This window comes from Phoenix dactylifera, unplaced genomic scaffold (assembly GCF_009389715.1).
Source record: "Phoenix dactylifera cultivar Barhee BC4 unplaced genomic scaffold, palm_55x_up_171113_PBpolish2nd_filt_p 000261F, whole genome shotgun sequence".
NCBI classification, from domain to species: Eukaryota; Viridiplantae; Streptophyta; class Magnoliopsida; order Arecales; family Arecaceae; genus Phoenix; species Phoenix dactylifera.
The window spans coordinates 496,693-521,257 of NW_024067752.1; the positions used below are offsets into that span (position 1 = coordinate 496,693).

A 24,565-nucleotide genomic window follows, 5' to 3' on the forward strand; every position below is an offset into this window, starting at 1 on the left:
TGGGGTGTGGGGTGAATGATGGACCCTAGGTCCCTTACATGCAAGATGCTCCACCTGTCCTGTGATGGTCCCACCTGAGATGGGGGTTAAGCATGCGATCCATAGCCCTATCCTGCTGATCTGGATGATTGGAAGCTCCCGATCCATGAAGGGAACTGTGAGGTTGCGAGCAAAAGTGTGTCCCTTGCTACCTCTGCTCCTTAGGTGATTCCAAATATTTTTCTATTTTTTAATTAATGTGGGATCAGGTGGTGTTTGATGGTTTTGATGCTTTGGGTCTCCATCCCTGGGTGCAGTTGGGGAACTGCATCCCCTTGGCCTCATGCAATGTTGCTAATCATGTTTTCTTTTCAAAGTGGGACCAAGTCCCACACTTGATGTGGGTTGTTTTACTGCTGCCTCTTTTGAGTCATCACAAGCTCTGATGCCTATCACCCTAGCATCTAGCACTAAATCAAGAGAGAGAGAGGAAGAGGAATGGAAAAGGAGTTTCATGATTCGGGATTTCGATGAAGGTGGTTGGTTGCTTGACACCGGGAAGCTCTTAGTCAAGATGAGCTCTTTTTTGGCCATCGATATGGCCAAAAATAAAGAAAAACAAGGAAAACCATCCACGAGATTGTGGTATATTGTAGCGTAAAGATCAAGTAGCAAGATTCTATATTTTCAGAATTATTAATTATTAAAATAATAGAATAATAATTTTGGAAAGAAAAATTAGCATTGTTATATTATTATTACGCACATGCTACCTATTATGCAAATATCTTAATGGTCAATTTAACTACTAAATTACATAAAGGATTACTGTTAAATATTAGCGACAAAAAAATCAATAAAGACAAAAAGAAAAATTGATACAAATATATTTTCATAGCTTCTAACCCTAGAGTGCACTAAATAGGGCCAATTTATCCTAAATACATTATTTTTGAAGTCCAAGTACTCTTAAGAAACAAATAAACATATAAAATCTCCAAGAGAAATTAAAAAAAAAAGCGTGTTGCAAGGAAGTACTAGGATGCCTGACCGAGATTGCTGTCGAGGCGGGGCGGAAGTGGTGCATCCCATTTTGTAGGAAAACCAGGATGACCTCGATATGAATCGTTGATGTGAAGTTCCATTGTTGTGAATCCAGTTATAATTGTAAGGAAAATCCCAGCATAGCTGAGTCCTTGGTGGCCTTGGATATATCAAGTATTTGACCTTAACATTTGAGGGGCATCTTCACTAGAAAGCCTCATATCTTCTACATCTTTCATAGAAACTACCATTGCTGGGCATCTCAATGCTTTCCTTTTTTGACTCTTATTTTGCTTCCTTCTTGAAGTTAATTTGTCATTTTTTTCCTTAAAACTTTTTCATTTGAAAGACAGATTAGTTGGCCTCACATCCTTTTAGCCATGCGCATCAAAGGAGCAAAGCATCACTTGGTTCAATAGATGAGTGTGATACATGTTTAAGGAGGAAAGCAATAGAGAATTATTGTAGGATATGTAGTCAATGTACTAATAATCCTTTAACAGATTAAAACCATTTCGTTGTCAATGAAATGAAACACTTAGGAGAAGCTGGTGTGATCAAGGTTCGCCGTCTCGATACCGGACCCCATACCGATGCCACACTAGGACAGTATCAGTATAATATGGTACGAAATTTTTTCGGCATACCGAGTGTCGGTACGCCATCCGTATAGGATGCCGGTACAGTATGGCATGCTCCGTACCGCCTGATATGGTACGATATGCCCCGTACTGCTCAGTGCGGGCCGGTATGGCATACCATGAAAGAGTAGATGCCCTACAAGCCAATCGCAATATGTATTGTGAAGGATTTTCTTTTGATTTTCTAAATCATGTACATGACATTTAATATAAATAAAGGCATTGTGCTGTTGATTATATTTGTGATGAACCTCTTAAATTAAGACAATGATTTTGAGGCTATGATGAGATCATACTAGTGAGACCTAAAATCTTAAAATCCTAATCTTAAATATTTCCAGTCATTGGTACATTGAGTCGAGGATCAATGTTTACCGGAAAGACTGGCACATCTTATGTATGCTCGATGCAGAGGGTGATTGATCTCACAATCACTTGTGTGGAGACACTAATACAAAGATGTGGGTGCTCATTAGATAAATGAGTTCACTGAATTGACCTACAAAGAGAAATCTTATGAAGTCTTACTTACATGTCAAAAGATGATTCTCTTAGTGGGAGTTGTGCAACTGATCCTTTGACCTGAGATCACCATGGTATCTTGTGCACATGAACCTATGTTTTGGTTTACACTCATTCATGACAATAAGTTATGTACGAGGTCTTCTGGATATGGTGGATTGTGTACGAAGATTATGAGTAGGTCAACAAGGAATTAATCACTTCTAGTAAGAGAAGATAGCATCCTATTTATTCTAATCATATGATAATTCAGGAAGCCTTTGATCAAAGCAGAATGAAAATTAGAAAGAGTTTCTAATGTTTCATTATTTGAATTATCATTAAAAGATTGAGAAAAATATGAATATGAAATTGAGTTTGACATATATTCATACTCATATACATATTTGGGATGCAGTTTGATTAAAGGATTGAATTGCATGGTAACTTGCCACTGAAGGGTATTTTTGGTATTTCCACCAAATTCCATATTTTCCGGGTAGACATGACACGTTGCTAGACGTCAATCTTGTTTTATAGGTTTGATCAAATTAAAGAGTTTAATTCGATCACCAATTAGAAAGGATTCTAATTGTTAAGTTCGGGTTCGCGCAGTTTGGACTTAAATCGATTAGAAGAGTTCTAATCAAGTTGGGTCAACTCGCACTCACACCTATTGCTGGCTAAGTATGGAACCCAATGGGTCACACACAAGAAAACTTATCAAGGGTCTAATTAGATTAGATCATGTTTGCAAGATAAACATCCTAGCAGGTGTTGCAAACCTTAGCTCCTGATTCGAATTGGATTCGAATCTGATTCGAATTGGATTCGAATCTGATTCTTAATTGATCTAATTTGATTAGATCATATTCTAATATGGGTTAGCCAAGAGTTGGCACCTAATTGGCTTGGTTTGAGTCTAATTGGATTAGATTTAATAAATCATTCAATCTAGACCGTTAGATCTTGATCTACCGTTGGATGAAGACATAATGGAGAGTTGGTTTAACCCAATTGGATTGGGTTAGAGGATGGCTACCATAATTGACCATTGGATCTTAATCCCACCATTGGATGAAGACATAATGGGTCAAGTAAATGGCGCCTTGCATTGGAGCCCTTGGATCATCATCATGAAAGATCAAGAGGTGAGACGTGATGGACATGTGATTAGCATGTGATGTTGACTTGGTCAAAATATGGCACCACATGAAAGGACATATCATTTGATACACCTCTTCACTTGATCTGCACCTCCTCTTATTTGATATGGCCCTTAGATGATGTCCTTTCATGAAAGGATGTGTGGATGGGATGCATCCCTTGGAGATGCATCCCTACACCTATTATAAATAGGCTAGCACTCCATGGGTTTCATCATTCCAACTCCACCCCACTCCTCTCTTCTTTCTTTCTTACATTAGTTTCTTTCTTTCTAGCATTGCTTCTAGTGTGTCCTAAGCCAAGACAAGGTGGTCTTCTTTAGGACAAAAGGATTAGAAGTGATTTTAGAAGGTTAAAGAAAAATAGAAAGGAAAGGAAAGCAAGCCATTAGAGTTCTTTAAGAATTCTGCATTAAGGATCAAAGTCTTTGGAGCTTAAGACTTAAATCAAGTTTTCGTGTGGATCAACGTTGGAGGGTGAACACTTGGGCACCTAGTGGAAATTCTGCATATTGGATTAGCGTTAGAGGTATTCTTCTATTTCTGCATTTATATTATATTATTTGATTGCTTCCATTAAGGTGATCTTGGCTTATAAGGGTTTTATGTTAAGGAACTTTATCAAGAAATTTTTAAAATTCCTAACTTCCGCTGCGCATTATAACATGCTAAAACCCTTCATACCATGGGCGTGATCTTATGGATATTATTATTAGCAGGACTTCTTAAGGTATAGAAGACCCGGTAGTATCATGTTGACAATATCCTAGACAAGTTTAGTTACTTTGACTGCTAAGCTATGTCTATGCCTATGATTCTTGTAATGAATTTTGGCACCCTGGATCACAGGAAGAATGTGCTCAAATCCTAGGCTTTTAGGATGCATAGCAATCTGCACTAGACCAGATACTGCTGAGTCCATAAGCGAGTAACCTTGCAATAATAACTGGAATGCTTCAGAAACAAATTTAGGTACATTAGTTCAGCAGTAAATTAGAAATTGCACTAATTTTAGAAGGTCATAGTGATATCAACAGGATTAGTTATGCTATGGATACAACTTCCTAACAGACTATGTTTTCCTTTTAGATGGTGCAACAGTATGTTGGAATTCTGCTACATGAATTGTATCCTCTTAAAGCACTATGAAGGCTGAAATTATTGCATTAAATCCTACTTTTCTTTTGTTGAATGACCTAAAACATAGTAAAATACCTTTTATTAGCCAACCATTAGCAGGCATTTTTGCATATCGTAAAGCAGCTATTGAGAAGTGTGTTCCCAAAAGAGTAATGCATAAAATTGGAAAGTCATTTTCTTGTGAAACATGGAGTAATAATATGTCATCTTAGACATCATGCAATGACTTCAAATTTGTCAGTTTTGATCATTTTTTTCGGATCAGCACTTTATTATCTTGAAATCAAGGCTCAAGAATTGGAAAGTTTATCACTATGTGCTTTAAACGGGAATTAAATCAAATTATGGAATTTCCTCTTGAATGAGCTAATTTCACTGGACAATCTCCACAGGTCATGCAAATGGTCCTATGTGCAAATTGGGAATTCTAATGTCATGAAACTAGAGGAGTTGAAAGGCTGCAGAATGCTGCATTAATCCACTATTAAGAGAAAATTAAAATAATCCCTAAATATATAATCAATGGCTCCTGTAAGTAGTATGCAGGAACGATATTAAAGAAACTGTTTAAGTGTATAGTCTATATATATAGCATAGTTACCTAATTCTTTGTAATAAGCAATTTGTGGTTGCTACAAATTAAACTGTTTCACAATATAATTCAGTATAATACAAAAGAGTTAAGCAAGTTTATAATTTTATCTTAAGGTTTATTGGTTAAGACCTAAAAGATGCTAAATCTCTCCTTCTATATCTTTTTCTCATAAAAATATTCAGAGTATATAATCCAAGACACTTCTATCAACATTCTTTCTATTAACAAAAATAAATTTGACATTAAATTGTATAAATGATAAAGCTAAATTTTCTAGAGCGAACCTGATTAATTAAGAAGCAGATTGCTAGTTATGAACCCATACTGGAACTAAGCAGTAGGCATATGATGTCCTTAAACATTGATGGGTCATAATTTAATCTGTACAGCTAACCGGTATACATGAGATCAAGGTATGCCATCTCGGTACCCGGGCTCGTACTGGTGCCACCCTATCACTATGTTGGTACGGTATGATACGAGGCCGGTTCAGTGTATCGAGTATCGATACGCTCCCATACCGTGTATCGGTACCGAACTAGTATGGGTACGCCCCGTACTGCTCAGTTTGGTACGTACGGTGAACCTTGCATGAGATAAGAACTATAGGTGCATATAGAGTTTTGAAATATATCTTTATTATTCTTGATTTATAACAGGGTCCGTCTGCTAAAGTTTTGCTCTGACTAGCTCAAACATTTGTATATACAATTTCTATGTTGCATCTCTAATCTCTCTTTTGAATCTGAGTTGGGATAAATCTTGTGAATTATGGGTATATACACTTGAGTCCTAAACTCCTGATATTATTTTATCTTATGACCACTTGTGGCCAGTCACACTAGTTTACACATTAATGCAATTTTCAGTATTATATATTGACATAAGTGAAGGTATCCATTTTCCTAGTTTGCTATGGTTGGCCAATATTAGTTACATTTTTGTAGTAATTGACATATTTTGCTAGAATATGTTACTCTTCGATAATGCTACTACAGTGTTCATTCATGTGTACAAATCTTGTCAAGACTCAAGATGGAATGACTCATTCAAGTTCATCCTTGATATGAAATGAAAGATATTCTCAAAAGTTTTGTGTTAACCAAAATTGACTGCTCTCCAACTGATAAGTTCCATCAGATTTGCTTTCTTGTAGCAAAAGATCTGTGCATGTGCTTGATTTTTATCAATAATACCCAAGAACTTTTGAAGATACTTTTCTGTTGTTCATTCTTATCAGGAGACCCATAACACTGTAAAATGCTCAACTCAATGTAATCTTATATGAAATCAAATTGCATCTTATGGGGAATAATTAAATAATTGTCTTTGAAATATCTTTATTTTAATTTAATTTCTTAATCAGAACTCTATATAAAAAACTCTGTTTTGTTTCTTTTCCTTATGCAGCTCCAGAAGAAAGTTTAGAAATTAACTACAAGGTCAGCTCTGCACTTGTGGACGTTGTTAGGCGAATTAATGCTCGACCTCGTTATATCCTTGCCAAGGTATTCAATAAGCATAATATAGAGGTGCCTACTTACTTCATTGTGATGATCGAAACTGACCAAGTACTCCATCACAAGCTCCCTATGGTCCTACTTTTTTCTCTTTGGAGAAGCATTAACTCTTAACACCTAGAGCTGTTGGAATGGTAATTTATTCCCATTAATATTTTTGATAAAATTGACACGTTATATGCTAATGTAGAAATTTTTAGTTGTTCTAGTTTTGGAAACTTTAATGCTTGTCCTGTAATTGGTTTTCACAATATACAACATCAATTTGAACAAAGGATGGATAAAGTATAAGATGTGATTTGGATGGCTAATGTTGGTTTGCAGTCTAAAGAATCAAAACAAACTGTTGAAAGTAATGCTTATATTGCTATGCCCTGTTTTTATGGAATATATTGTCTTCTTCCTAAACATTTGTTTACTTTGTTTTTGAAAACGTTAGAGATTTCTAGTTATGTTGCTATGCTGTTGGATTAAGGCTTGATAGCTAATTATAAACTACGAATCTTATCTTGTTCTTCATTTTTGACATTAACTTTGTGTCGGTCTTTCTTCTTTTTAATCGGTACTCGATGGTTATTGTGATATAGGTTGAATAGTAAAGCATGATAGGATAGGGAGTGTGCCTAATGCTACTTGTCCTTAAAAATGCATTTCAAGGTCATCCACTTATCATGCAGCCCTTGGATCTTTTTTTCTTTTTTTTTTTTGTATGATATGGACCAATATTCGCCATACCATACCGAATTGAGTGGTATGGAGCATACCATGCCGTACTAGTTCGGTATTGGTACATGGTGCAAGGGGCGTACCAAGATTTAGTATGCCGAATAAGTCCCATACCGCACCATACCGACAGTGATAGTGTGGCACCAGTGCGGGGCCCGGTATTGAGAGGGTGTACCTTGATATGGACTACAAACCATTTTTTCTGACAAAAATTCATAACTACATTACAATTATCGACTTTGATATTATATTCTCTATTCTAGAATCCATATCTCACATGATGTGTACATAATAAATTTGTGGAAGCAACCTCAAAAGAAAGGAGAGAGGAGTAGATAATGGGGAAGGGCTAATTATACGATAGATTCAACTTTGAAGTCTTTAGTTTTATGGTACAAATATGATTTTTGATTTTAAACAATATTTCTAAAGGTGGTTGACCAAACCAATGTTGGGGTCCATACTGGTCGGCTATAGGCTTGATACCATACCGGTACATACCTTCCCGACCAAGGTGTACTGGAACCAACGGAGGGAGAGGGGGAGAGAGGGCAGAGAGAGAGAGAGGGAGAGGCTTTGTCAGCCTCATCATTGGTGTCGTTGTCAATGGTGATGACAACTAAAAGTCAAAATCTTTAGCGACGAGGATCTCAACCTTAGGAAGAATTGCGAGCAAGAGGCTCGCATGAGGCAAGTAGGATTGAGTGAGAACTGGGGTGGTGGGTCTAAAGATACTTGGACCAATTCGGCCCTCGAACTGAGTCGATCTGCTTTGAATCGAGTAGGCACAAACCCATACCGAGACCAAGAACCATTTTGATTCAAGATCAGTGTGGTATGGTACTGGGTAAACTAAACGGTTTGATTCGATATTATATACCTTACTATATACCCTGTTCTGAACTTAATCTAAAACCTAAAAATGACACTTGATATATTTTCTATCACAAATTGATACCAACATCAAATAGTTAAGGCCTAGACAAGGGTGTTTACTTGGTCTAATAAAAGGATATTATTGTAAAAGAGCTGGAAGCTGAACCTTTATTATATATATGTATATATATTGTAGAACTATAAGCAATGATACTTAAAATATATTATGATTTTTTTTTCTATTATAGGATTTCCAAATGTGGTTGCTTATATCTGTGTTTATCATAATTTTGGTTAAGTGGTAAATCTTGTTCTGCTTTAAGTCTATCCAGAGATTTTTGAGGAAGGGTTTCCTGTTACTTTCTCACTATTTGGTAGGCATGCCAACAAGATCTCATGAGAGCTTTGAATCAATCAGTAAGCTGCAACTATGGATTTCGACCCCTATTCGGATCTGTATAGAATCATAGCAATGCATATTACGGGTTCATACAAAAAAGTTAGTAATATTGTCTGGCAGATTATATGAATATTCGGAAGTATGACATTGGCAAACTGTACTATAAAAATGAGGATCGTCTCTTCAATGCCTTGATAACTGGGGAGAAAATTCATCAAGAATATATTGCATCAATGTAGGATAATGGAATTTTTTTTCTACAAATGATCCCGTAATTAATATCATTGATTCTAGAAATTAAGGATTTAGGCATAGGCAGAATGGTTTAGGACTATTGGTATCGTAGTATTCCGAGAGAAAAGCGGTACCCAATACGAGTGTGGAACACGAGTATGTTATTAGGTCGGGACATCCTGCTTGCCCCGATTAGGACCACCTAGTACCAATGCTGGTTCGGCTGGGACTAGGTGCAAACTGATTAGATTGCATGTTTTCTAGAAAAAGTGTAAGAGATGAGCAGGACGCCATGCTTTCTTTTCTCATAGGTCTAGTCATGGAGGGGTGTGCAAGATAGAGATAGAGAAAGAGAGGGAGGGAGTGAGGAAGGGAGAGGCATAAGGAGGGAAAAGACGGCAAATCTGACTTGCCCTTAGTGTGACCTGGCATCCTTAACACTGAAATCCTCGCACATCCTGTAAGGCTTCACTCCCTCTTTTTCTGGCCACTAGTTTGGCCAAAAATGAGAAAAACAGGGGAGTGATAAGTGATGTTTCAGTTCTATCTATTGGTAATCTTTTAATTTTATTCAAACCTTGGTACTAGTATTGGCACCATATACCCCATCGTTGACTCAAAAACATATGAGTATTTGTTAAAATTTTATTTAAGATAAAAAATTAAAAATTAAAAATAATGAGAAAAAAAAAAAGAATAGTTGGCATCCTAGTTATATATCATTACCCATATGGGGCTTGGTTCTAGTATTGTAATTCTTGTTAGAAATGCTTAGGCCCCATTTGCCATTTTGTAGGTAGTTGCGCTTTTTCCTGTAAAGCTTGGGTAGTAAAGCTTTCCCTACTAGAGCTTTTAATAAAAATTGTTTGTTGTTTGGTAACTACATTTCTAAAGTTCCACAGAACTTTAACATATATTTGGATCTTATTTCATAGCTTGATTAGCTTGATTATTATTGTGGGACCTGATTCAGAGCGGGTCCAGAAATATGTTAATCAAGTACAATCATGTTCAAGGGGATCACACATCAGGTGGAGTTTATAATTTGTTCAGAGTACTCCAAAAAATTCAATAGTGGAACATTATGAATTAAACATCAAAATAAAGATCAAGTTGATGCAGCTTTGACTAAAAAACTCGAGTCTAGTTCCTATGCAGCTACAGTGAATGATGGAGATCAAGATCACATCATGACGCGTCAGATTGCTACAGGACTTAGGTTTTCTGTTAAATTTATTTAGTTTCAATTTACTGTATTTTCTTTTATTTTTTGTTATTCTTAGCTATTATTGGGTTATTTTGAATCAAGGGCCAAGATTAAACGATCTCAGTCTTATTGAACCTTGATGGGCTCAGTTATTGTAAGTGATTATTGTCCAGTCAATAATAGTAGTGCCATTCCAAAAAGGAGAAGTCTCTGTCCTTACCTTCGACGGTAACCCCGCCGTCTCTTTTCCGGCAGTCCCTTTTTCAAGCGAGCAGAAAATGGAGGCATTCAACTTCTCTCAAGCCGGGAAAAAGGCAAAAGCTCTACTAGCTTCCTTCTACTATAGTTTCTTTAAACGGTAATTAGTGCGGTTTGGAGGGTATTTTAAGAGTCTAAAAGTTTCTGTGTTGAGTTATATAATCAGAGGTTTTATAGATGATCAATGAAAATTTGGATTTTCTTTTCTCCTTTCATGTGATGCTGCAGGACAAAAGTAAGACTCATGACCCCCTGAGTTCCACTGTCTTTTTTTTTTTGGGGGGGGGGGGGGGGGAGGCGGAGTTGGAGGTAGGTATACCAGCTTAGTAATCTGTTTGAATGATAAGTAGGATTTTTCACTGATTTAGTATAATTAAGGTAACTCTAGACCAAGAACGGCGGAATCGTCCCGAACCAGGCGGTTTTGGTCGTTCCGAGCCATACTGGTGGCTCATCGGTACAATTCCGGCAACGAAAACGAAATTCGTTGTTCGAGCCATACCGGTGGCTCACCGGTACAATTCCGGCAACGAAAATGAAATTCGTTGTTCGAGCTGGAGAAGGAGAAGGAAAGAGAGAGTGAGCGGAGGAGAGAGGGAGAGGGCGGGATGCCAGCAGAGGCCGGGCCGCGGCCGGTTCTCCTGTTTCAAAACCGGAGTCCGACCGGGGCTTAAAAAAATTCGTGATTTTTAAGTGAAGTCTGCAAAATTTTTTAGTCGCAGTTGGACCCCTGTTTAGTTCGAAACAGGAGAATTTGCCGCGTCCTTCGTCAGGCTCCCTCCCTCTTTTTTCTTTTAAGAACACTTGACCTTACCCCTTCTGGGAATTGGTCGCGTCCTCGCTCCCGCGGCCTCCGCCGGGCTCCCTCCCTCTCTCTCCCCCTTCTCTCTTTCTCTTTTCCTCTCTCCCACGGTCTGCGTGTCGTCTCCTCCATCGGTACAGGCCCGACATGGCCCATACTGACTCATGCCACTGAAGAACCAGTATGGTGCCCGATACCGGTTCCACCTACCTTGCTCTAGACTCTATACTTCTAAATGGCATTTTAAAATTATCATAATCTTGTCGATTTTTTTGTTTATTCTAATATTTCATTTGTAGGATTTTTCGTTGTTTGACTATAATTAAGGTAACCCTACAACTATTGATAATAATATTTTAATTATAATCATGTAAATGCTATTTGTTTATTTCGATATTCCTATATTGGTCACAACAATGTGGAACTTGGCTTCTAATATAATGAGCTTATTATAGAATATTAATCATCCTTTTAAGCATGTGATTTTGGACTACTTTTCTTGATTTTAGTTTCTGTAGTGCTTGTTGTTTCACTTGTTTGTATCATCAATGATCTTGAAGTACAAAAAACTATAAACTTTAAGAACAAGGTTTGTCGTACCGATCAGTACCGTACTGTACCGGTTGTACCAAATCGATATACTGTACCATACCATACCGACACTCGGTATGCCGAGTTATACCGTATTGGAACCACGTAGCGATACTGTAAATGATGGTACCGGTACAGAATCCGGTATTGAGACGATGAATCTTATTTAAGAGTGAAACATGGAATCAACAAAATTTGATATATGTGCTCTGTGAGAACCCAAGCAGGGAGTGTGTTTAGTCCTGCATCGTTTGTACACTGGGTAGATCTCGGATACTTATTACAAGAACAAGAAATCCAAATAATCCCATCTAGCTAGCCTTTTTCAGTGAGGCTCTATGTTGTATTATTGAAACAAGTTGCGCCTCATCTAGTATGGCTTCAAACAATGGCGATACTAGACATGCCTTTTGTAAAGTTTTGAGTCAGTTAAAAATATACTTTATATAATTGTGAAATTTCTGAATTCTGATATTTAATCGAATTGGTTTCAGGGTGGAATCACTTCATCAGATCTTGCTACGAAAGCTTTAGAAGCCCAGCGTGCTAGGGTAATTGGACAAGCATCAGCCGGTGTGCCCTTATGGCAGTTAGGACCAGAAAGTAGACACCCTGGGGTTCCATACATTGTTTTCCCAGGTGATTGAAAATTTTCACCAATTTATCTCATAACAGATTGTAACCTTAACTTGTCCTCAGCTATTTCTACTTTTCAACAGGTAATGTTGGCGATAAAACTGCACTGGCTGAAGTTGTAAAAAACTGGGCCTGTCCTCCTAGAAGTTCAACCAAAGCTATTCTTCTTGTAAGGTCCTTATATTTGAAGGTTTTCAATATATCTTTTAGTTTTACTGAAGTATTTTTATTTTGAAGAATGCGGAGAAGGGTGGATATGCTGTTGGTGCATTCAATGTTTATAATCTTGAAGGGGTAGAAGCAGTTATTTCAGCTGCAGAGGCTGAAAGCAGTCCCGCTATATTGCAGGTGAGCAATTGCTGGTCATCCAACAGTTAATGGAAATTTTTCAAGCTTCTTCAATAATTGATGTAGAATTTATGTAGGTACCTCGAGTTTCAGGGTTATGTAGTAAGTAATATGTATTGCTGTCCATCTTACTTGATCAATATCATTTCTTCGGTCTACAACCATGGAGCAGTTCAGACCCCATACATAATAGTGGCTTGTACTTTCTTCTTGGGTCCTGTATTTGACCAACTTGAACTATTCCCCTCTTTTCTTCCCTTGGAAGATTTGAAGGCATAATCTATGTATTAGACTAGTGACCATAATAATCATACAAGCACTACATAAGCATCTCACAATACAGAACACGTGTCACACTCAGCATCTACGATGTATTAATGTATATCTAAAAGTATCTCTGTAAACCCTCTTTTCTGTTCTGGCCCCAGATGCAGCCATGTCATCAATAGCTAAAACTAATGATGGCCTTTCCCCATTAGGCCCTAGAGGTAGTATCTTGTGGAATGGATTTATCAGCATCATGCTTCAGTTAAGGTCTTCAGGCTATGAATCGCATTGGCAACTTTACCCTGCCCATGGTATGCTGAACCGGCTCGTGCCGTCCGATTCAGCCCATACCGAACCCTGACCGGACCGGTTCCAGTGTGGAAAACGGTTTTGGCTCTCTTTGGGGCCGGACTGAATGGTACAAATCCGGAATGGAAAAATCGTACCATTCCGATAGGTGATCGGTATGCTTATCAGTACCGGTACGGCGTACCTTAACCCCCGCCTGATGGGCGTAATGCACCTGAGTTTGCACTCCCACAGGGGCAAGGCCATAATAAATAAATTGAGATGATCTAATGCAGATATTAGAGACTTAGACAACAACCAACATAGATTTTTAGAATATATACTTGTACACATGTTTGCACATTGTCTTTCTTATGGAAAAATAAGCTTGTACATAGCTTCCAAAATGATTTATTGATTTTGACTAATTCTCCCTCGTCATGGAATCTTACTTCATTGGGTGTTTTTCCATGAATGAACACTGTTGTTTCTTGGTAGAGCTAATCATCTCAAGTGAATCCATGGGTACTTAGTACTTACACAAAGTTACCATTATAATACATATTTCTTAAATTTCAAATTGAGATTCATGTGATTCTCTGTTTAGTGTCATCTGATATTTTTGTGTACATGCTGAGTTTGCAGAGTTATTTTTATTTATAGATTTTTAATATGTAAATTCGATGTATTGAGTTAATTTCAATGGAATATATTTTTTTGTATTAATAAAGATTCACACAAGCTCTTGCATAGGAACATATTATTCATAAAAATAGGTGCACCATGTTGCATGTTATGTTATTGATCTCTATTCATATTTTCCAGCTTAGCTTTTAAATATTCAGATATCTAGTTTAACTACTTTTACAGTGTTGTGTTAAGAATTTTATTTTTTAATGGATTATGCTCAGTAACTTGAGTTCCTTTTTTTTCGAAAATATGTATCATAACTAAGGTTTGCCATACTAGTGCATACAGTTGTACCATTATATACCGGTATCGAACCAGTACACGGTATAGAGGGCGTACTAACACTCAATACGCTGAACTAGCCTCTGTACCGGGCATACCAATATTGTAATAAGATGGTACTAGTATAGGGTCTGGTACCAGGACGGCGAACCTTGATCATAATTGTTTTGCGATTTCTTCTGTTATGTGATATATGCTGGGATAGGCGTGTAATAGTTATATTGCATTTGCCTCATTTAACTTGCAGATTTTTTATTTTGAATTATTTAATTTTGTTCTATGTTATCAGGAAGTGCAAACTAATTGGAGGATTAGAATGAGAGGAAGTTAGAGAAATTGATGACTGTTTTATATATTATAGCTGTTGCATCTAAATTTATTGTCTTCTGCAATCCAGGTACATCCAGGTGCTTTGAAGGTAGGAGGGCTCTCTTTGGTTGCATGTTGCATTTCTGCTGCTGAACAGGCCAGAGTAAGTTCATGTAGATGTGGTACCATTGTGCAAGTCTTCTGTCTTAACCACCTGCATTATGTTAGAAATGCATGGACTTACTACATATTTCAAGGAAAATACCGATTGTTTTTTTAGTTTTAGAAGTTACTCATGGCACCTCCCAGGGTAATAGGTTGTCAGCTTATGTATGTAGTATGTACATAGTACATACATATGTAGTGTACATACATTAATATATATATTTACAGGCATTTATTTTGAATATAGTTCATTTTAAATGGGATAACTTCAGAGAAATTTTAGAAATTTTCTGTGGGGAAGAGTCAAACAGCAAATAAAAGTGCAAGGTCTGTCATGTTAACTTGATGTGCATTTCCATGTTTGGACTATCATCATCAGGTTAAGTTTTCTTGCTTAACCCATTTACTGCAGATCGAAATGCAAAATATCTAGTTACAGCTCTTTAAGAAACATGTTTTGTTATCCAAAATGTCCATACATTTCTTTGGTATATAATTCTGCCTTATAAGCTACTCTTGTAGCAGTGAGTAGCACAGTATCTTTTCATAATGTTTGAGAACAGCACTTGGTGCCATCACTTCTCTGTGTTTCTACTCAAAAATTATTAAGATGGTGACACTTTTCTTTATTCATCTCATTAAACTTCTATATGGTTTTTATTTACAGCCTTTTTTTGGCAGGTGCCAATTGCTATTCACTTTGATCACGGAAATTCAAAAACTGAGCTGCTTGAAGCTCTTGAGTTGGTATGTATTAGTGAAAGATGGTTCGGTTTCCCTGAAGTTACTCAATACCCTAATAGTAGTGTATAATTTCATCGAATGCGCATCCATGCATCCAACTTTTATTGTGGACAAGTTGATCATTTAGTGTATTGATCAGTGTGCTACTTATCTTTGAATCATACAGGGCTTTGATTCAGTCATGGTTGATGCATCACATATTCCTGTAAAGGAGAATATCTTGTGCACAAAGTACATATCAGTTTTGGCGCACACAAAAGGACTGCTTGTGGAAGCTGAACTCGGGCGGTTGTCAGGCACTGAAGATGACTTGACAGTTGAAGATTATGAAGCCAGATTAACTGATGTCACTCAGGTATATATAACTTCTGCAAAATTGGGCAACTGTTAGATATTAATCTTACTCGGGATTTTTACTATTAGTTTTCACAAATTTGTTTTCAGGCTCAAGAATTTATTGATAAGACAGGCATTGATGCTTTAGCGGTTTGCATAGGAAATGTACATGGAAAATACCCATCTAGTGGTCCCAATTTAAGACTTGACTTGCTAAAGGTAAGATATCTTTATACAAGGTTTTCAGGTTGTTATACATCAAAGCAGACTTCCAATTAGGGCTACTGTACTTTGCACATGCAAGGCACATAAGAAGAAGCATGATGGATGACTTTGAGCTCAATCTAATAAAAGATTTACAAATACATCGTTTTTTTTGTTTTGTTATTGAACTTCTCTTGTTTCTCTCTCAAATAGAGGGACAGCTAAATTAAGATGTGTGCATTCTATTGAAAAGAGTTTGTTTACCAAAATGCCCTTTTTGCATGGTCAAATTCTCAATCCCCTAAGAAGTCATTAAAGGAGAATATCTTGTGCACAAAGTACATATTAGTTTTGGCACACACAAAAGGACTGCTTGTGGAAGCTGAACTCGAGCGTACTACCTGGTACGCCGTACCGGCCCGAACCAGGTAGTATGGGGCGTACCGTACCATACCGGTTCGGTATCCGTACATGGTACGGATGGCGTACCGACATACGGTATGCCAAAAAAATTTCATATTGTACTGCACCGATATTGTGCCAGTTGTGGCACTGGTATGTGTCAACAGTCATGAATCATGTCACCGATGATTGATATTTCATATCGAAGCATGGTCAAAGAATTTTTTTGCAGCTGCTTTTGCCTTTTTTTTCTTTTTCAAATTATTGTTAACTCCTTGATTTTGTTATAGAAACTTCGTGCATTAACTGTTGAGAGAGGAGTAAGTTTGGTTCTGCACGGAGCATCCGGTCTGCCCAAAGAGATTATAAAGGTACTGCTATGTTTTCGAAGGGTTACGTCAGCTTTTTGACAATTTATTTTCAGGTCTTTGAGAGTTTTCAGTTTGCATATATAAGGTGGTACCTTTAATGATATTATATTTTGCAATGCTACAAAAGCCGAAAGCATCTCTACTTCTGTGTTTTATCATCCAAATACTTGTTAAACATATTCGGTCTACTTGTAAGGCTCAATAGGTTATATTCATTTTTAGAAATGTCTCCATGGTAAAAGGATATAGAATTATCTTCGGGGATGATAAACACTGAACTACAAAGGAATAAAATGCCTATTGTACCCTCAATTTGTAACAGGGAAATTCACACTCACTGTCGGCAAATTTTTATTCCATTTCCTCTGTTAGGAAACAAATTAGATTTACATTTAAAGTTTAAACAGTCCATTTAGTTCACTATAGGCTCTCCCGTTAATGTGATAAGATAGCAACATACCAGAACCATCACATTTTGATATGCCTGCAAATGCACACTTCCTCAAACTTAAGTAATTTGTTCCAATAATCATAGTTTTGTCCACGGCAAAGAACTGTCTGGACACTCACCATTCATGTGAAGATATTTTTATACTTATTGATTAATCTGTCTTGGAAGCTGGAATGACAAGATAGTTCATTTCATCCACAATGCAGGATGATTGCACAATATGTGTAAATAGTGCTTTTGTGGTCATCTTAGCAGCATACTAACTGTAAACTTTCCCATTTGGACATAATATACATATTAAAAGTCATGGATAAACATGGAGAATTAGGTTGTCGCAGAGTAATGTGATTTTTGATTGCAGGACTGGGTGTGGAAAGTCAGGTAGTTGCAGAGTGAGGAATAAGAAAGGTAAGGTGATTCTACCACCGAGACATATTGAACAAAGTGATTGAATTCTTGTTGGAGGGAATACATTAATTCTGATTAAGGAATTCAATCTAGACTCTCAACCAACATGAAAGCCACCACAAAAGGAGGTTTATATATGAACAAATCCTTGAATTAGTTGAATATAATCGACAGATACAAATTAAAAGAATGTGTTGGAACTATTATAACCTCTAGATTCTGAGGGCTACAGCCCAACATTGGGTCCTATATAAAGAAGAGAGATCCTACATTAATAAGGTAATTCAGACCTATGATGGACTACTAATACTAAAGGACGCAGCATAATAAGCCCCTCAAATATCAATTTAGGTGACTATTGATTAATAGATGAATAGGGAATCTCAGTCATATATCAACTGTAAAATTTCACCCCTAGAAATCAATATTGTCCTAAAGGTTGGAATTGTTTATTGTTACTCAAGATTCAAACGTAGACCTAAAAAAAGTACTCTGAACCTAATATGAGTACAACAGAATCTTCCTAGATCCAACAACATTGAGTACAACTACAGGGATCTAATTTGAATGGGATCTTTGCTCCTTGTATGCTGCAATGGTCAAACTGTTTTCAACACTGGTTAGTTATGGCCTTTCCCCTTGTCAATCCAAATTATGTAAGAGATGGTGCATGCTGATGAATCTGTACAAGAAAGGATCATCATATTACTTCAAAATTATTGTTCAAACATGGGCTATCTCTTAGTGATTGGAACCTTTACTTTTTAAAACATTGAATCTTTCACAAGCACAACTTCCTGGTTAACCGGTAGTTGAATTTAGCAACCGATTGATCTTCCAATGAATAATTTTGTAATTGTTGACCATCAATATTATGATCTTTGGGTGGCTGATTTTATATTATTTCCTATTGGAGCAATCACTATTGAGTTGTTCATCTTTTTTACCATCTACTTCATATCTGAAGCTTGTGGTATATTTTGACAATGAAACGTGGATATCATGGTATATGTCAGGTAGCATCTTCCCCATGCTATCATACCTAGCATTAACTCTCTTGCATTGCCTTCTCAAGATCTCCTAAACATGTTTCGGTGGTGTCAAATAACCTTGTCTGATACCAGAGATATGGTGCTGTTGCATCTCAATAAAAGTAACTTTGAACATAGAGAGCATATGGAAGATCAATTGCTTCACTGGGATCAAAAACTTCCCAATTACAAAGAGAAGCATCATTTACCTCCTTAAATATCTTTTTTCACTGATTTAACAACATTGCTTTTACATTTATACTTGTATGGATAGCAGTCATGGAAACAAACTCATGATTACCTCCTAGGTAAAGATGTAGTTGTCATACCCTAAAAAGGTGACTAAAGAGTCTTAGACCCTTGAAGCACTCCTAATATCAGAATGCCTTAGTATAATTAGCCTTCAAATAGTAATGTAAGAGACAGAAAAATGAGAAATCCCAATGAGATCTAGATTGTGTCATACACGTGGAAACCAAGACGACCGGTAGATCCTTGAAAGTGATGTTCCTATACAAATCTAGGCACTGCAATAATTCCATAACATAGTCGCTTACCTAGCACTTCTCATGTAAAGTTTACTTACATTCGACAGCTCAAAGAAATCAGAGAACCATTATCTGCAAGTGCAAGATATTCAAGATATAAAGATCACCTTTTAGATGGATTTTGGTATCCTGAAAACATTAAGATTGCAAAATCAGTCGCAATGCCTAATCTTTTGCATTCTCCTTCCTTTTTCACTTTTAACTTCCTGCCTTACCCACATAGATACAGTCAAGATATGCTGAACCGGGCCGAACTGTCCCATACCAAACCGAACTGGCGAGAAACCAGATCAGTTCGGCCCTAAATTTCGAAATCCTCTCCAAATTGCCCTGAACCACTCTAAACTGTCCCGAATCGCTCCGAACCGGGTGGTTCCGAGCAGAACTAGTGCGAACCGCTCTGCTCGGAGCCGAACCGGTGCAAACCGCTCAGCTCGCACTAGTTTGGGCTCCCTACCTCTTTAAAAAGTTTGAATCATGGTCTATTGAACCAGGGTGAACCGGAACTAGTAGCCAACGAGCATGGGTCTCGGTATTGGCTCGGCGGACCTTGGATATAATAGTTAGGCATCTGTATAAGCAGGGCCGGCCTGAGTCCTAGGCGACCGAGGCGGTCGCCTAAGGCCTCGGGCCAATGGAAGGCCTCCGGGAGGCTGACCAAAAGGAAGCAAAGGCCCCATATAAAATGGGAACAGGAGCTGGCTACGATTCTTCCCCCTTGATGGAAGGGAGGTGGAGAGTTTCCCGGCCTGCAGAGAGGCAATTTGGGAAGTTGGGGACAGTAGTTTTGTTTTGGGTGGAGACAGGAGAGAGAGAGAGAGAGGAGGGATTTGGTTGGCTTGATACACGTCTGAAGCCACTCTTATCTTTCATCCCTTCTCTTTTTTGGTTTTGTTCTTGGTTTTCCTTCCCTCACATTACTCCTAATCCAGCTGGGCCATCAGGAAGAAAGATAGGGGGATTGGAGATGGACTTCTTGGAGGGTAGAGAAAGAAAAGGAGGGAGGGGGGGTTGAACGGCTGCTGTGCTGTGATGTTGCAGTGGCTGCTTGGGTACTCACTTGAAGGGGAGATGGTGGGATGGGACTTCTATTAATTAGATGGAGTGAATTTCCCATAATGCCCCTACTTTCTCCCATAGAGAGGTTCCTTTCTGGACAAATTCTTTTCTTTACCTTGACCATGAAGTGCCATGGAATAACCTTTTTTTTTTTTTGGGGTCAAAACGGTATTTCATTTCATATACCTCTAACGTGAATACAACCAGACAAGCATGGTAAACGGTATTTCATAACCTTTTCCTACTCTGCTCTTGCTTGACATGGTAAACGGTACTGCCAAGCATTATCTCAGTTATTTAATCAGTTTTATGGCCCTTCCTTAAGCATAATTACTTTTCCGTGCTTTCATTCAAAACTTATATTAAACTGAAAAGGCTTCTTGTCCATCTTTGTTAGATTCATGTATCTTTGTTGAAATAGTGTACTTGATAGCTATCTATTTTCATATCATTTTTTAAAGTATTTTATACTTATTAAAAAAATTATTATTAAAAAAAAAAGGCTTCATTTATTGGATTCGCCTTAGGCCCCCAAATGTATTGGGCTGCCTCTGTGTACAAGCCCTTATTAAAAGTCATGGATTTAAGTTTCGCTGAGACAAGGGCATCCTGTATGTCCTGTCTGGTTCCTTTGAGATTGTGGGGCATGGGATGGAAACAAGACCCGGATTCTATCATACATGGGATGCCTCACTCGTCCCGTGATGGTCCCACCTAGGACGAGGGCAAAACTGGCAATGCACTACACCATCCCATTGATTTGGGTAACTAGAAGCTCCCAATCCTAAAGGAACAACGAGGCTGCAAGCAAAAACACATACCTTACTCCCCTCGGACCTCACATGATTCCCGATAGTTTTTTATTGTTTAATTAATTCAGAATCGAGTGGTATGTGATGGCTTTGCCACTTTGAGACTCCCGATCCCTGAGTGAAACTAGGGAAGTGCATTCCTCAACCTTATTTGTGTCGCCCATCACTTTTTTTAAGTGGTACCAGGTCCCAGACTTGATGTGGGCTATCTCATTGCTACCTCTTTTGAAGTGTCGTGGGCTCTGATGTCCATCATCCTAGCGGCTAGCACTAAACCGAGAAAAAAGAGAGGGGTGAAGGAATAGGAAGGGAAGAAGAGTTGCATGATTCGGGAATTTGATCAGTATGGTTCGTTGTTCAACGCTAGGAAGCTCTTAGTCAAGTTGAGCTCTTTTTGCCATTAATTTGGCCAAGAATAAAGAAAAACATGGAGAACCATGCCTTTTTCTTTGCACGGACTGTGTTATGTTGTAGGGTGAGGATGACGCTACAAGTCTATAAATTTTATTTTTCCAATGTATATTCTATTTTTTATAAAATCATAATGTTTTTAAGAAAAAGGAAAGTCTATATATGGTCTACCTTGATTTAGAAAATGCTTATGATAGGTGTAAAGAAAAGTAATTTTGTAGGCTCTAAGAAGGAACGGCATATATAAATAGTATCTTGAAATAATGAAGGACATAAATGCTGAGGCATTGACAAGTATTAGAAGTTACTGCAGTACAACAAATGTATTTCTTGTTACTATAGGCTTGCATCAAGGGTTAGCACTCTGTTTTTTTTTTTTTTTTTGCTTGTATTTCTTGTCACACGCACAGAGTATGATTCGTTGGTCAACACTAGGAAGCTCTTAGTCAAGTTGAACTCTTCTTGCCATTAATTTGGCCAAGAATAAAGAAAAACATGGGAAACCATGTCCTTTTTCTTTTGCATGAGTTGTGTCATGTTGTAGGATTAGGATGAAGCTACAAGTTTCTATTTTTTTTCAATGTATATTCTATTTTTTATACATTATTTGGGCGTTGCAATGCATGAGGCTCCTACCACTACGAGATCTAGGGACTGCCAGATACACAGCTTTACCCCCACGTGCGGAGAGGTTGTTTTCGTGTTTCAAATCCATGACACCTAGGTCATAATGGAGCAAAATAACTATTGAACCAAAGTCTGCCCTCTTATTTATAAACTATTTGGATCATTTATTATGGGAATTGGTTCATTCCTGTCTGCATACAGAATTGGGTCGATCAAATCTACATCTTTATCAAGTTATTGGATAGATAACTCTTACCAATTCGAGACAAACAGATCAAACTCAGTTCAGATCCATATAAAGTCCTGATCTATCGACAGACCTAGGGAGCATCAGTGGTTGGTTCCTTTTATCAGCCCTTGAGTATTTTAAATCACCGTGTGAGCAACTTGATGCAATCTTTGTATATATATTTCCCAGTCCTCAGGACTCCGTATATTTTCTTGCATTTCTACTCTGTAAGTAAAATAAATATTGGGTCAAAAGACAAAAAAAATGGTTAAACAACGAAAGAAAAGATGTGAATGCCTGAAATACTACTAATATTTCTTAGCTTTTTGGACAGGAATGCATAGCATTAGGTGTAAGAAAGTTCAACGTGAACACAGAAGTCCGGAGTTCCTACTTGGAGTCTCTCCAGAAGCCCCACAAAGACTTGGTTCATGTGATGGCGTCTGCAAAGGAGGCAATGCAAGCTGTGATTGCAGAGAAGATGCATCTCTTCGGTTCGGCAGGAAAGGCATGGTAATAATCACAAGTTTATAGCTGATTGCAGAGAAGAGCTCATTCCTCTTCCCTATATCTGTCATTTATGTTTAAAACCTTGTATTGACTGCTAGACTTGGTGCATATGCCTTCAAACATGGCATTGTCTCCTTACCATTAAAAAAAATCTTGCCAAATTGTTATTTATTGTTCTTTTTATTGACCCTTTGATCTGCATTTTAATAGATTGTTCCTGCCGGGCTTGGCTCAACCAATGCTAGCCACAAAGTTACATTAAACATACAAATTATAATAAAATAAAAATAAAAAAATAAATAGTAGTTGTTCATGGATTAAAGCATTGCCAAAATACAACTATACTCGTGTTTGTCTGGAAATGTTTGAAAAATATATGGCCCTTCAGTGCAGACGGCCTTCATGATCTTCAGCTTGCTGAAGAAAATCACTGAGCTAATGTCCTGCATTCAATCATTTGGTGTCGCAGCCATTGAGTGAATTCGTAACCACTCTTCTGAGAAGAGCTGTAACTGGAGCTTTCCTCATGAAACTTTCAATCAGGCAAGCTTTTCAGTTGGGTTATGCTGACATTTCATCTCCATGCAGTTTTGGTCTCCAAATGCAACAAAAGACCGGTTTGCAGCAATGGAGGTTATAAACAATATGCTTCATAATTACCCAAAAAAAAAAAACAAAATGCTCCATGGCCTCTACACCACTGATCTATGGTTATATTGCCTCTCAGGTGTGTTGGTGAAGTGAGAGATACTCTTCTCAATATCTTTCACCATATGTACCAACAAAAGAATCTTTAAGTAGGAGGAATGGATCATGTTCACCTAAAGAGAGAACTAAATTAATCCAGATAGGAGTCGATAGTTTAATCAAGTAAACAATCCACTCCTAAAGAATATTCAACCATCTCGCACCCAAAGTGACCACAGAAATGCTTTAATGTTAGACTTTAAATACCATGTTCTTTTTTTCTACCAAAAAAAAAAATACCATGTTCTTTGACAGACATATGCAGCAGAACATCATTACCAGTCCTTTCCACCTTTTATAACTATTAATCAGAACAACTGAATGATTGGCGATGACAATGTGGCTGCACTCCCATCTTCATCAACCTACTAAAAATCATATTCCAAATTCACAGAACATAGAATTCAGATTCAGGGGACTTGTCCTGGATGCATGTTAATTATTGTGCATAGGATTCATATGAGACTTCTTTTGAAAATAAACAAAAAAACTCTAAACATTTTCTCTACTTGAATAAGCCGACATTAGAAAACAATGGATGTACTTCTGAGTGGTCTCTGATATGTTTTTATTAGATACTAGAATTACCGATGTTTTGCATCTTTTGTACAAAAGGGTCCACCTTCTTTCGCACGAAACCACCGTTCGATCACCCACCGCATAGATATGTTCGATCACCCACCATATAGATCTCAAAGCAATCCAAACTTTATCATTCACTCATTCATCCTTTAGCACAGCTCTCAAAGTGAGCAGCTGATGAACAGTAGATTTGTTTGAAGGAAGGTGAATCATTCTTTCACACGAAAGATACACCCCTAACCCTTTCTCAAACAGCTCTTAGAATGAAAAATTCAAATACAATATGTCAAATAGAATATTCAATAAAATACATGGAATGTCATACAAAAACATCATTGAACTAAATGCAAAATCATTTAGAACTACCTTTTCAACTTTAGAAAGACTTTATAGTTCGCAGCTTCTAGAGAAACCATATATTTGCAAGA

At 37.5% G+C, this 24,565-nt stretch overlaps 1 protein-coding gene across 3 annotated transcripts in view; it reads left to right on the top strand.

Annotated features, from left to right (window-relative positions):
• LOC103717358 overlaps positions 1–23,043 on the top strand; it is a 75,850-nt gene extending 52,807 nt beyond the window's left edge. Inside the window, exons 33-42 of one of the 3 annotated variants that reach the window (XR_005507714.1) lie at positions 6,477–6,574; positions 12,175–12,319; positions 12,400–12,485; positions 12,554–12,664; positions 14,589–14,663; positions 15,333–15,412; positions 15,576–15,764; positions 15,854–15,964; positions 16,642–16,722; positions 22,633–23,043. Coding sequence is in view for 1 of the 3 variants with exons in the window: in XM_039117701.1 (XP_038973629.1) it covers positions 6,477–6,574; positions 12,175–12,319; positions 12,400–12,485; positions 12,554–12,664; positions 14,589–14,663; positions 15,347–15,412; positions 15,576–15,764; positions 15,854–15,964; positions 16,642–16,722; positions 22,633–22,815 (1,145 nt within the window). In the remaining 2 variants the exon portion in view is untranslated. Of the gene's footprint in view, positions 1–6,476; positions 6,575–12,174; positions 12,320–12,399; positions 12,486–12,553; positions 12,665–14,588; positions 14,664–15,332; positions 15,413–15,575; positions 15,765–15,853; positions 15,965–16,641; positions 16,723–22,632 lie in introns of those variants that run through there. The other 2 variants (XM_039117701.1, XR_005507715.1) reach the window with 2 other exon arrangements.
• Positions 23,044–24,565: the final 1,522 nt, after the last annotated feature.